Source organism: Cydia amplana, chromosome 19, assembly GCF_948474715.1.
Source record: "Cydia amplana chromosome 19, ilCydAmpl1.1, whole genome shotgun sequence".
NCBI classification, from domain to species: domain Eukaryota; kingdom Metazoa; phylum Arthropoda; class Insecta; order Lepidoptera; family Tortricidae; genus Cydia; species Cydia amplana.
The window spans coordinates 8,928,006-8,941,836 of record NC_086087.1 but is presented as its reverse complement, the minus strand read 5'-3'; the positions used below and the strand labels follow the sequence as shown (position 1 = coordinate 8,941,836).

At 37.5% G+C, this 13,831-nt stretch overlaps 1 protein-coding gene across 2 annotated transcripts in view; it reads right to left on the bottom strand.

Annotated features, from left to right (window-relative positions):
- Positions 1–13,831, bottom strand: part of LOC134656893 (flotillin-2) — a 384,591-nt gene that overhangs the window by 44,431 nt on the left and 326,329 nt on the right. For both annotated transcript variants that reach the window (XM_063512438.1, XM_063512437.1), the window contains exons 2-3: positions 8,123–8,217; positions 6,820–7,021 (exon numbers count right to left, since the gene is read on the bottom strand). In XM_063512438.1, the coding sequence (XP_063368508.1) occupies positions 6,820–7,021; positions 8,123–8,217 (297 nt within the window). The remainder of the gene's footprint in view (positions 1–6,819; positions 7,022–8,122; positions 8,218–13,831) is intronic.

Genomic DNA, 13,831 nt, shown 5'->3' with positions numbered 1-13,831 from the left:
TTTGAGTTTGAGACATTTCCTACCCAGTCGAACAATAGGGGTAACCGATAAAGGGCAAGCCAATAAGAGTAGTATTACTTTTTCTGTCTTATTTCTGATAAGGGTACGAGAGTCCCTTATATTGCTACATATTAAGACAATGAAAGTAATCTCATTTATTTATAGGGAGATATTTCCGACACGATAGATTCTCTCCAAATGTAATAGTAATTAAGTGACACGTTTACGCGGCTATTAATAGTTAGGTATGTTATATTAATAGTCACGTAAATGTGTCTTCATTGACAGAAACTAATACGATAACGGATAGGTATTTACATAACATTATGTGCCATTAATGGCCTGATTCGAACTTTAAGATACGTCAGTTAATAGTCATTGTTTAATTATATCTTAATTGCTATTATTTTATTTTTATGACATGTTTCCCTTAAATCAATTAATTATATTTTAGTAGGTAATATCTTAATTTAAGCTATTCTGTATTTTAATGGTAATTGTAATTTTTTTATGTTTCACAGGCTTCACAGCCTTTTGAGCCATGTTGCTTGATTAAAAATATATAATAATAATAATAGATCTAGAAACGATATGGATTATATAGATATGTCAGTGTCAAATGTGACGTTTCTTCAAACAAAAACTTCACTTTTGACACGGGCAAATCTAATCCATATCGTTTCTAGATCTATCTTAAAGTTCGAATCGGGCAGTGAGTAGGCGTAGACGAGATCAACAAGCCGTTTGTATCGTGTAAGTAGTTCGTGTACGTCCTTTTTTTGCGCAACCGACGCACATCGACTTTCCAATGACACTGGAGTTCGTGAGGTCTACAGCTCACCATGGGCGTACCCAGAATTACCCAGAATTTGATAAGGGGTGGGGGCCCCACCTTGCCCCACCGTGCGTACGCCCATGCAGCTCACAGAGCCACTAGCTAATCTTATTGGTCAGAGACAGTTTAATTCGAATTATTTGGTTGATCAAAGCATGATACATAATTAGAGGTGAGGTCGAAAATAACGTATTAAAATAAAAATTAACCCCCGGCGATCTCCGTCTAGACAAACATAATATCCGAAGTTAAGGTGGCAATCTCCTGCAGGTAATGAAAGAAAATACTGCTGCTGGCTTGACTAAAAAATACCGCTCAAAATTGTTTGCTTATTGAAATTACCCTGATGTTAATAAAAATATTAAAACAATGCTTGAATGTAATGTATTTTTAACATTTATTTTGTAATTGTGAATAATGTTTATCTCTATAATGATAAAATGTATTTTAATAATGTGATAATTAATTGTTTGGAAAATGAAAATGAAAATGAAAATGAAAATTTTATTGATAACAATTGTTACATGTCTTTTTTTTTTTTTTTACATACTGCTATTTGTCTATATGAAATTAAATATTAAAATTATCAACATTAATTTATATTATCAATATACACCAAATTATTATTAAACTATGAGAATAATCTATATAATATACAAACGTTACGCTCAAGCCAGATGTTAATAAATTGGTTAATAAATGGTTGGTTGGTTAATAAATGCAACGAAAATCCGACCGAACCGATCCGATTTAAACCTAAAAACTTACAAATTTATTCAGTCAGGTCAGAAAATATGTAGTTGGATACCTATTCTTAAAAGTATTGTTTTTTTTGCGTTAAATTACGTTAGAACTTCTTTTGTATTCATCACGCGCTAGGGCCCTCGACTGAAGTGCTGTTTCAAGGGCAAAACAGAAAATTAGATAATCTAGTTAGTAAAACACAAGAGACAACTTTTTCACATCTAAAAATACTCTTAAAAACTGGCTTGCCCTTTGAGACCCTTCAAGAAAAAGTAGGCCGGCCCTTTAAAGGTTCACTATGAGTTGTTGAGTTGGCAGACTTGGCAGGGAAGTCCATGGCTGTACTCTTCATGTCTACACAACTTTTCTTACGATTTCTGGTACCTAAGCTAGTCAATTCCCAATACTTGGCTATCACGATGTTTTAAATGCTGGTTGGTACCTTTCCACCTAATAAATTATAGTGGATCTTTTAAAAAATAAACTGATGTTTTCTCCTGCGTGTGGCTCATTTTTAAAACGTTCTCTGACTTGGCGAATTTATCTGCTAGGTTGACTAATAGAGTAGAATAAGTTAACTGGTACTTATAGCGAGATGAGACTCGCTATTTACAAATAGTGTAGGTAATGAGTTCATGATACTAAAGGCAAGTTTATCTGGTTCTTAAATATCGTATAGCGTTACATCAGTAAATACTTAAGTATCCGGACAAGTCGGGACTTTAAAGGGCCGCGGCCGAACCGTCCATTCAAGGGAGTTGCCTGCGAGGGAGGGACGTCCTCATTCCTCGTGCATGGTTTTTGTAGTGGAAATGCCAACACACTTGGAGCGTATGTCGTGTGTCATGCTGAATAACGCCAAGGTATACAACTAACTATAGTTATCAGTTCATCAGTTGGTTCATTAAACGCACACCTTAACCTTATAAAACATGCAGTATATCTCAAAAATGTCATTGACATGTTATCTTCTTCTACCTAGCGTTATCCCGGCCTTTGCCAGGGCATTGACATGTTATATCGGATATTAATTTTTTTAAAGTGCTATACGGTCTAAAAATATAAAATAATAGATCGCATGTAATTCCAAGCCCTCGCAAATCACCGTTGAAGTAATTTCCTCATTCCAACCATCCAATGACAAAACTCTGCATTATGTCATACCCATCTTTGCCTCTGCCCTTCTACTCAAATTGCGCCTCAAAAGATCACTGCCCCGCATTTCCCATGTACACAAAACCTTCTCATTAATCTCATTATATTTAGCGATTCCAATCAAGCGATATTAGACTTACAAGCAAGGCTTTAGAGAGTTGACGGTCGAATAGAAAAGTTGGCAGATGTACCAGCATGTTCGTATGTGTACTCGGAAGGAGGGTCCAACTTCCTGTTCCGGTCTCGTGACATACCTACGACAGCGCCGAAATATTTATGATGGCGAACTAGACGGTGATTGATCGCTGGCGATTGGCGTTAAGCAACCGCTTATCGCTTGTTGTCCATTTGGTTTTGAAAATGTAAATCTTACATTACAAATCGTTTCGAAACGAAAATAAAGCCGTAATTAGTACGTTATAATAGCCGCATAGATGTACAGTCACCACACAGTATTGTTACGCCATTCAGGGTTCTTGCTAAATTGGAATTTCTTTAGCGTAAGTATTGAACAACCAATTTAGCTAGGACTCTAAATGGCGCAACAGTCGCGGAGCGTGATGGTACAAGAAATAATACAGGTGGAATTATTGTGATTAGAAAACCTGAGCTCCGTTGTAACGTACTATGCAAGAGTGCGTTGTATAGCGAGTTGGTAAGGATTGTATAATTATTTGAAAACAAACTACAGACAAGGATATTGCTTTTATGTAAATGGACAAGATAAACCTCTTATCATAATATAATTCGACAGACAGTCGAAAACAGGGGTGATCAGCAAAATTAGGAATTCATTCATCCGAAAAGTCCAAACTCTGGCACAGCGGATAGCCGTCGGCGAATTACTATGCAAATGCAGGAGTCCTAACTTCATCGTCCTAAAGTCGGCGCATCTGGACGACACTCGTGGAAATGGCCACGGTGTTTAAACAGATGATTCCAGCCAACGTACTTCAAATCGGTCTAACGATAAATTAGTTTGTTAGAGCACGAGAAACAACGGAACTAATGCATTCCTTATTCCTTAAAACCTTTTCAATGGTATTAACAATACGGGCCTCGTTGTATAAACTAATTAAATAAATAAATAATCTGAAGGTATCTCCGTATGTTCTCTTTTGTCCTTTTCCAGACACGATTTCACCTGGTATTTTATTTCATAACAGTATTTTTGTTAATTTATTCGCACATGTATCTTTGCATACGCAAGAAAGTTAAGTGACGAACACCAAGCTAGTTTTTGTATATTTTACAGCCCTATGATTGATGGTAAGTTAGCATGCCCGATTTGCTTGATTTTCAAGCGTATCTTGACACAACTTAATTTACTTACTCCATTTTATGTATTATTTCAAATATATCAATCACAAGTCTATTAACAAACGGAAGTGTTATAGTTAATTCGCGTACAATTTTCCGTATATCTCGTATAAGGAGCTAGTTCCTCGATCTTTATAGAGCCAACAATGGGTCAATTATGCGATCGATGCCTCGTAATAAGAGCGCTAATTATAGCTAACAGCGTCTAATGAGGAATATTGAGCGCATTATGGGTATTACGTATTACCTTGACATATACATGGAAGTACTTCTAGATTAATAAGTTACGCAGTGCAAGGTTACTAGGTACCTATACCTACTTAAAAATATTAAAATGTGCCCAAAATCTAGTATGTATATTAAGAATCTTAGTCGATCTAGTTCTAAACTACCTTAAAGTTTGTGGTATTAGTACTAAACGATAAATTATACCTACTTAATTAACTTAAATACTACTTATATACATTAATATTAACATAGGTACTGAAAACACCTTAAAGAGTGATCACACGAATATTTGCCTTAAAGGGGATTAGAATCTAGGACTTTCAGCGTCCTAGACAGGGCCACTAGTGACTGTCTATGTTAGCACAGATTGTAGTAAAATAATAACACACGTATCTAAATTACTCTTACACGTAGTAAGAACCTAATAACTTTCTTGTTACCTTATTCCTTTAATACCTTACTTGTTAATTGTTTATGCTAATCATAGTGGCCGAGACCTTGACACTGGAAAATGCGGTTAAGAGATACGGCCACAGAACAAGTTAGAATGGCGATGCGAGCAGGGTACGTGTCGCCGCCGGCTTTGAGCAAACGCTCGCATGCTAATACTCGTCCGCGCTGACCGAAAAACGTAAACATGCTTTTTGCGCCACAATAACGTTCAGATTAAGAAGTCAGACATCAAATCTGTCTAAAGGAGGCGTATCCATTCACCACGCACACAAGTTTTTTACTACCGTTGCGCGAGTGTTAGTAAACGTGGAGAGGAACGAGCGGCGACACCGGTTCCGATACTAACTGCGCGATAGCCATTCTAACCTCTTTAATATGTTCTGTGGATACGGCTATGTTATTGTCACTTGGCCCAAATACATCTATAGTACCGGTTTCGTATGGCACTCATAATTATCATGGGCTTTTTAATATCACCAAAGTAACTGAATAATTTTAACTACTTACATCAAAATATACGTCTACTAGGTATTTAATGTTTAGTTACATATAACTCATATAAGCCTAGGAAAAAACCTACGTATTATTGTATCAAAACAAAAATACTTATATAAATAAAATAACATTGCTTCACCGTCGCTGATATTAAAAAGTAATAACAGATGGCGCTAGTAGTAGCACCATTTTTGATCGTAATATGATTATTTTATATCAAACGCATAGATTCCACATTAAATAGATGAAAAATAACATTTAATACCTATAATAAAAACGTAAGTAGTTCTGGTAACTGACACATTAAGTATTACGAGTGCTACAAACAAACCATCCAATTCAATGGACCATGGTCACGAACGTCATGGCCAAATATCAGAGCCGAACAAAATGCCACGTGGCGTGGTAGGAATTTAGGTGACATAGTTCGCGTCTTGATCAACAGGGCCAACATGAAAGCGAAACTAGCGAAAGTTTTGTGTCATGGACACTAAGAAGTTGGGTTTTTATGATGTCATAATCAAATTAATACGACCAAACTGTTTCTTATTTGTATATTAATCATATTTATTTTAAACCTCAGAATAATTTGTAACAATAAGTAAGTATCTATTAAGCTTTGATTTCCTCCGATAGCGGTGCCGTCATATAGCGGCCGTCTCCATACAAATACTACGACATCCATATTTAGCCGTATTATTTAGTATGGAGACGGCCGCTATATGACGGCACCGCTATCCTAGGAAAACCGATCTTTAGCGCCTATATTCATTGTTTACTTCAAGTCGCTTCAAGAAACAAAGGACATGTTACGCCATCTATCGGCACTTCCATTTTATATTTTAACGCCAGCTATTCCAAGTTTATCTTGCATTAAGTTCTATAAAACCACTATCCAAAATTGTATTTAATATTTTTTCTACTCCAGCACTTAAATGTGTCAATTAAATGACTGACAGTGATATCTAAAGCAATGTCATTTGAATGATTTGTCTATAGGCTCATAAGATGACTGCTAGCAGTCATCTTATGAGTATAATACAACTGCTTTATTTTTTTTAAAGATACAAGTTCCGATCATCTTGATTGAAAGAGGTATGTTTTCATTTACAATAATAACTCTTTTTTTTTTTTAAATAATAACTCAATTTTTTTAAATAATAACTTTTTTTTTAATAATATTTTTTATTTTTTTGCTGCAGCTGTCATAGAAAAAGTAATGTATGCAACAGCTCATAATTGGTTCTTAAAATTCTCGGGTCTTTTTTTGCAAAACTCGACTACGTCTCGTTTTGTAACTTCGACCCTTGAATTTTAAGAACCCTTATTATATCACTGTTGCATAAACTACTATAAGAAACGAACCCAGAATAAAATGATATTATTATTATATTTATTATGTATAAATAATGTTACAATAATTTACTTCCATAAACTTGCATAAACTATGGACATGGTGCGCCACCTGTGAACATGTTGACGAAACTATCTGCTTTTCCGTCACCTAACTGCGACATAATATTGTTCATATAATACCACTACTCCCCGCTAGATGGCGCTTTTATCAATACTTATATTTAAGCACTTACCGAGAATAGCTCTCAAGTGGCCCTCCAGCGTCTGCAGTATGGTCATCTTGATCTCCTTGACGGACTTCCCGAGGAACTGTTCACAGGCAGTTGTGAGGAGCTCGTCTTCATTCATGATCTTGCACTGCGCGACGCCTGTGACGGTGAGCGGGACGCCTTGGGCGGTCTCCACGTACTCGCACATCGGATTGAGGGTCATAACCTGGGAATTACAAAGTGGATTAATTATACGTTTATAAAAATATCGTAAAATGACGGATCGGTTGAGTTCAGCATAGAGAAAACAATACATAGAGTGCTCACTCCATACATCAGTTTTGCATCGAGTAGCGGAACTATAAGTACTGCTACTTGACAATAGATGTAGCAGTACTGATAGTTCCGCTACTCGATGCTAGATGTAGACACTGAAATTAATAGTCTGAACTGATGTATGGAGTGAGCACTCTTGTCTTACTATATTTCTCTATGGTGGGAGTATGTATAAACTATCTTCAAACAAATTTTAACAGTCAAAATCAAAACGCCTCCTCGAAGGATTAACGACGAACGATCTTAATCAGGTCGTCAAGTCACCTTATTGGGGGCCTAACTTCTGTGGCTACGTCTACGGGTTAGCAGTAGCCACTCGAGAACTTATCTGGCCAGCAGCCATCCGCCATCGGTTCTTAGAATCTAGGAGCAATGTGTCCATCCACTACCACTTAGTCTGGAGACTTCTATGTATGTATATATGTTACTTAATTAAGCTATATATTATATATATATCAAACACAAGACTTACTGAGCTAACTGTGGGAAGTATGGGACTAGGTCGATCTGCGTAAAAATTGTCCTATATTATTTACTAGCGACTCGCCCCGGCTTCGCACGGGTTAACAAATTATACAAAAACCTTCCTCTTGAATCACATTCACATTTTATAGATATAAAAAAAACCGCATCAAAATCCGTTGCGTAGTTTTAAAGATCTAAGCATACAGACAGATAGACAGACAGACAGCGGGAAGCGACTTTGTTTTATACTATGTAGTGATTGATTTAATTTTGATGTATACTCCCAGCAAAAAGATACTGCAAAAAAAGCGCGAACGTCGCAGGCCCAGACAGAGATGGCGGGACGACTTAGAAACCTTCATCAGTAACTGGCCGGAAAAAGCACAACAACGGGAGTTGTGGAGATCAAGGGGAGAGGCCTTTGCCCAGCTGTGGGACACTATAACGGGCTAAAAAAACTCCCAGCATAGCTTACTCCATTGCCCTTTGACTTTTGAGTGACATGGAAGTAATTTCAGAAGCATACCTCAAGCGAGATCCGCTGCACATCCGTGACCAGCCACCAGGCCCAGCCCCACCCGCCGACGATGGTCTTCTTCGTCGTGGATCCGAAACATCCACCTGGAAACAGAAAATTATTCTATAATCATATATATTTTGACGACCGGTCTGGCCTAGTGGGTAGTGACCCTGCCTGTGAAGCCGCGGTCCTGGGTTCGAATCCCAGTAAGGGCATTTATTTGTGTGATGACTGTGATGAGCACAGATATTTGTTCCTGAGTCATGGTTGTTTTCTATGTATTTAAGTATTTGTATATTATATCTATCGTTGTCTGATTACCCACAACACAAGCCTACTTGAGCTTACTGGGGCTTAGTCAATTTGTGTAAAAATGTCCATTAATATTTATTTATTTATTTATTTATTTATCCTCGCCGTGTCCGACGACGGCGACTTCTCCAACTGTTCTTAATCAGGAACATGGAATGCCCTGTCTTGCGAAGCCAAACTTGGTTTTGAAAATGCTATTACATGGTTCGCAATGGAGCTGGCCGGATGAGTTGTAGGTGTATACGAGGGCTTCGGTCGCGTCTTACGGAGCTACTTACATTGCTACCAATCAAATTAAGCAAAGTCATTGAGATAAAGTCGTAGAGAAATAAGTAAGCCTATTAATCCTCACTCCACACATGGGTAATTAGACGGCCGGTGGTCTTCCACTAATCAATTGTTTTCTTTTATGTAATTATTTTATTCGGGTGTACAGCAAAAAGTATCGGATAAAATAATGAAAGAAACAGGAACTAAGCTAAGGTACCTACTGAACATACCCTTACTAAATAGCACATGCAAACAACAACTGACCATAAGTAGACGTTAACTCGTTGTAATAAGATCTAAAAATGGTCAGCTGTGTCGTAGATAGTTCTAGAACCGGGCAGTAACCCCGGCAAGCCCCGCTTCCTGACAGGACCAGTTCCACTAATCGTAGGTCGACGCTCTATCCTTGCCACTTTCTCTTTAGGTAGGCGCACTTCTAAAGGAAACGTAGCTGACACTGCTGGGCTCTATTGCCATCGCTTCATAAATGCAGGCGACTTGACTCAGCAGAATCAGACCGTCTAGCATGAGTTGCGTTCTCTGTGAAAAACCGCGTTTATTTATTTTTTTCTATCCATTTATTTAATTTAATGTACGCACCGGAAACTGGATACAAAAATGTCTGACATTTTGGACTAATGTCGATAAAGGGTTTACATGTATTTAACTATATAGCGACCCGCCCCGGCTTCGCATGGATGAACAAATCAGGTTCAGGTATGTACCTTTCTCAAGAATCACTCTATTGAGAGGTGAAAAAAAATATCCGTTGAGTAGTTTTTGAGTTTATCGCGAACATACAAACACACAAACAGACAGACGCGGCGGGGACTTTGTTTTATAAGGTGTAGTGATTAAGAAAACTCCTTAGACAGTCAGTATTAAAAAAACCGGCCAAGTGCGAGTTGGACTCGCGCACGGAGGGTTCCGCACCATCAACAAAAAATAGAGCAAAACAAGCAAAAAAACGGTCACCCATCCAAGTACTGACCCCGCCCGACGTTGCTTAACTTCGGTCAAAAATCACGTTTGTTGTATGGGAGCCCCACTTAAATCTTTATTTTATTCTGTTTTTAGTATTTGTTGTTATAGCGGCAACAGAAATACATCATCTGTGAAAATTTCAACTGTCTAACTATCACGGTTCGTGAGATACAGCCTGGTGACAGACGGACGGACGGACGTACGGACGGACAGCGGAGTCTTAGTAATAGGGTCCCGTTTTTACCCTTTGGGTACGGAACCCTAAAAAAAGCAACAACGGTTGCACTCCGGGAGTGCCGATAGAAGTGAAAACTCACCTCACTATGTTACCGACGCCCGGTAACACGATACATACGTTTAGCGGAGGTATTCTATTTATTTATTATAATTATATTATTATCATTCTCAAATAAGATCACACTTTTTCATTGACATGTTTATTTACATACTGCCATGACAACGTCAAATTATTTGAACATAGGTAAATAGGAAGCCAATTAGCGCTGCTTGGGCAAAATGGCGAGAAGTAACCGGTGTCCTTTGCGACCCCAGGATACCGGTGAAGCTAAAGGGCCTTGTGTAAGTACAAGAGCATCATCCGACCAGTCCTTCTATATGGTAGCGAGACCTGGCCTGTCCTCGGAAGACATGTCCAGCACGCTACTAGATCGCATACGTAACGAACACATCCGTGGCAGCCTCGGAATCCGTGACGTAGCGGATAAGCTGCAGGAAAGTCGCCTCCGATGGTATGGCCATATACGCCGCAGACCGGTAGACTACGTCGGAAATAGATGCCTCAATCTCACTGTCCAAGGCCCTAGATCACGCGGCCGCGGTAGGCCTAAGAAGCGCTGGCTGGACGTCGTGACAGCGGACATGCAAGAGAACAATCTCACACCTAAGGATGCCGAAGACCGGGCAAAGTGGAGAAGTCTGAGCAGGAAAGCGGACCCTGGCGCCAGGCCGGGAAAACGCTAGGTTGAAGAAGAAGAGGTAAAGAGTCTTGAAAAGGAGTCCGCAACATAAATGTCAAATAACATTGAGTTTTTCTTTATTGATTTAAATGCCATTTTAATTATGTGTACCTTACGGGGCTTACGGTCACGTGATCGCCTTACGCTGTCTCGAGTTTATCATTTTTTCCCCACCTCAAAAAGTGCCCAGCGCCGCTAAAGAAGTTTTCACTTCAAAAAGGGATCTCACTATACTGGTTAGACCTAGTCGACGATACACGATGGGCATGGGCATAGCATTTAAGGTACAAATAACCTGACGCGTTCCGGAGGCAGGAATTCAGTTCGCTTCAGATTTGATTTGCTTTCCCGACTACGGGACTTGTTCTCCGCGCCATAAATATTGCTTAAGGAAATATGGACGTAGACAACTCTCGAGATGCGCATAACTTGTTCGTAAATGGAGTCGAACATCATAGTAAAAACATATCGGACATATTTGTCAATCATAAACAGAAGACCTCACCACAATTAGCGGACTGCTCAACGTTACTCAGTAAACTTTCCATACAATAAAATTTTGACGGTTTATTGCAACTGACCCTTAAAGTGTTATTAAAGTTTCATATAGGAATAGGAGATAAATATTAAGATCATTATCGTAGGAAGAAAAATGTTATACTTAAACCTTGTGATATTTATACAGGCACATGATTGGATTGGTTGGTTGTTATGTGTTCATAATTCATATTTTACAATGAAACAAATTAATGCAACTGATAATGTTGCATTAATTATTAGGCATTATCTTATGTAAACATTTACGACGGTTGAAATACAAAAAAAAATGCGATTTACATTCGATTTCAATAAGGACTCTTAATTTCCTAACATTTTAGCACGGATTAGTTTAAGGTCAAGTGGGGTAAATGCAACTATGGGTTTATAGCGTCTCTCCGTTCTTTCTCGAATACGATTGGTCGAAACGCTTTCAACTATGCAACGTTTCATTTCCAAGTAGCTCAGGCTCTAGACGACGGGAGGGCGTTTCGACCAATCGTATTCGAGAAAGAACGGAGAGACGCAATAACCCCATAGTTGCATTTACCTCACTTGACCTTACGAGCTCGAAGTACAAATTTGCTAGTCATGTCATAAGTACACATCGGTAACTCGTGGCATTTAGGTAGCACTTCAAAGATTAGTGATGAGCACACATCGGTAACTCGTGGCACTTAGGTAGCACTTGACAGTTTCTAACAGACTAGTGATGTGACAATGTTCTTCCTATACGAGTCGAGAAAAAGAGACCATAAAAAAAGGAATTAATTAAACTAATCTTTTAAGTGCTACCTAAATGCCACGAGTTACCGATGTGTAGTCATAAGTATTATATATATTTGTATTTTAATTTTAATTGTAATTTTAATTTAATTTTTATGTTTCACTGCCTTATGAGCCATGTTGCTTGAATAAAAATATATTATATTATATTATATTATATTATAAGTTATTTATTTGCGAAAGATAGGGTATACATAGGATCTTACAGTATTTCATAGTGAAGGTAGCCATTGGCTACCCTTGTCACACAGTGACATGCAAATTGTATGCCTAATACTAAACATGCACTTACATAATATCTAAAATTAATTCATATTTACATAACAATAATATTAACATACAAAATAACAAAATTTAAGACTAATTATTTGGTATAATACGAATTAATTGAGATGTCACAGATTTATAGGTAAATATAATGTAAATCAGTTTAGCTGTCCAGATATTCTTTTATTGAGTAGAAGGTCTGTTCATTAAGGCATTGGAATAAGCGTCTCTTAATAGTAGTTTATGCAACAGTGATATAATAAGGGTTCTTAAAATTCAAGGGTCGAAGTTACAAAACGAGACGTAGTCGAGTTTTGTAAAAAAAGACCCGAGAATTTTAAGAACCAATTATGAGCTGTTGCATACATTACTTTTTCTATGACAGCTGCAGCAAAAAAAAAAAAAAAAAAAAAAAAAAAAAAAAAAAAAAAAAAAAAAAAAACAGTTATTATTAAAAAAAAGAGTTATTATTAAAAAAAAGAGTTATTATTAAAAAAAAAGAGTTATTATTTAAAAAAAATTGAGTTATTATTTAAAAAAAAAGAGTTATTATTTAAAAAAAAAAAAGAGTTATTATTGTAAATGAAAACATACCTCTTTCAATCAAGATGATCGGAACTTGTATCTTTAAAAAAAATAAAGCAGTTGTATTATACTCATAAGATGACTGCTAGCAGTCATCTTATGAGCCTATAGACAAAGCATTCAAATGACATTGCTTTAGATATCACTGTCAGTCATTTAATTGACACATTTAAGTGCTGGAGTAGAAAAATAAATGAAGTGTTATTAAGTAGGTACTCTATTATTATTGAAAGGAGATTTTGTGTACTTTTTGTTGAGTTGTCGTGCAGTAATGCAGTTGCATAACGTCCAATTTTGTTACAATAGAAATCTTTTTTATGAACTTTCTAAGTAAGTTACAATCGGCACCGCGCCGGGGAAACGCACCGCTTTCCCCGAGGGCGGCAGGGCGCGAGCGCAGGCCATTATTAGCTTAATATCTGGGAGATCGAGCTTTGCTCGGAAAACATACAATAACTCAAAAATCCGTGTTTTCCCACAGGTAAGACCTAGCTACGAGGGCTGTTTGATAAGTACCCGTTTATGAAAAAAATTATCAGTTGTTTTTGTTTATATGCATTTATTTTTCTTCATAGTCTCCTTTTACCTCTATACACTTGTTCCACCTATATTCAAGCTTCAATAAACCATCCAAAAAGTATGATTTCGGAAAGTCATTAAAATAGGCCTCTGTGGCGGCAATGACTTCGTCATTTGATCCAAATCGCTTACCACCGAGCCATTTTTTCAGGTTGGGAAACAAAAATAAATCGCATGGGGTCAAATCTGGAGAATACGGGGGGTAAGGCAATAGGGCGTAGCGTAATTGTGTTAATTTAGCCATCACAACTCTAGACGAATGAGCTGGTGCGTTGTCGTGATGAAACAGTACTTTTTTATTTTTTAAATGGGGTCGTTTGTCCTTCAACACAGCGTCAAATTCATCTAATAAATTGGCATAGTACTGCCCTGTTATCGTTTTCCCCTTTTCTAAGAACTCAATATGTATAATACCCTG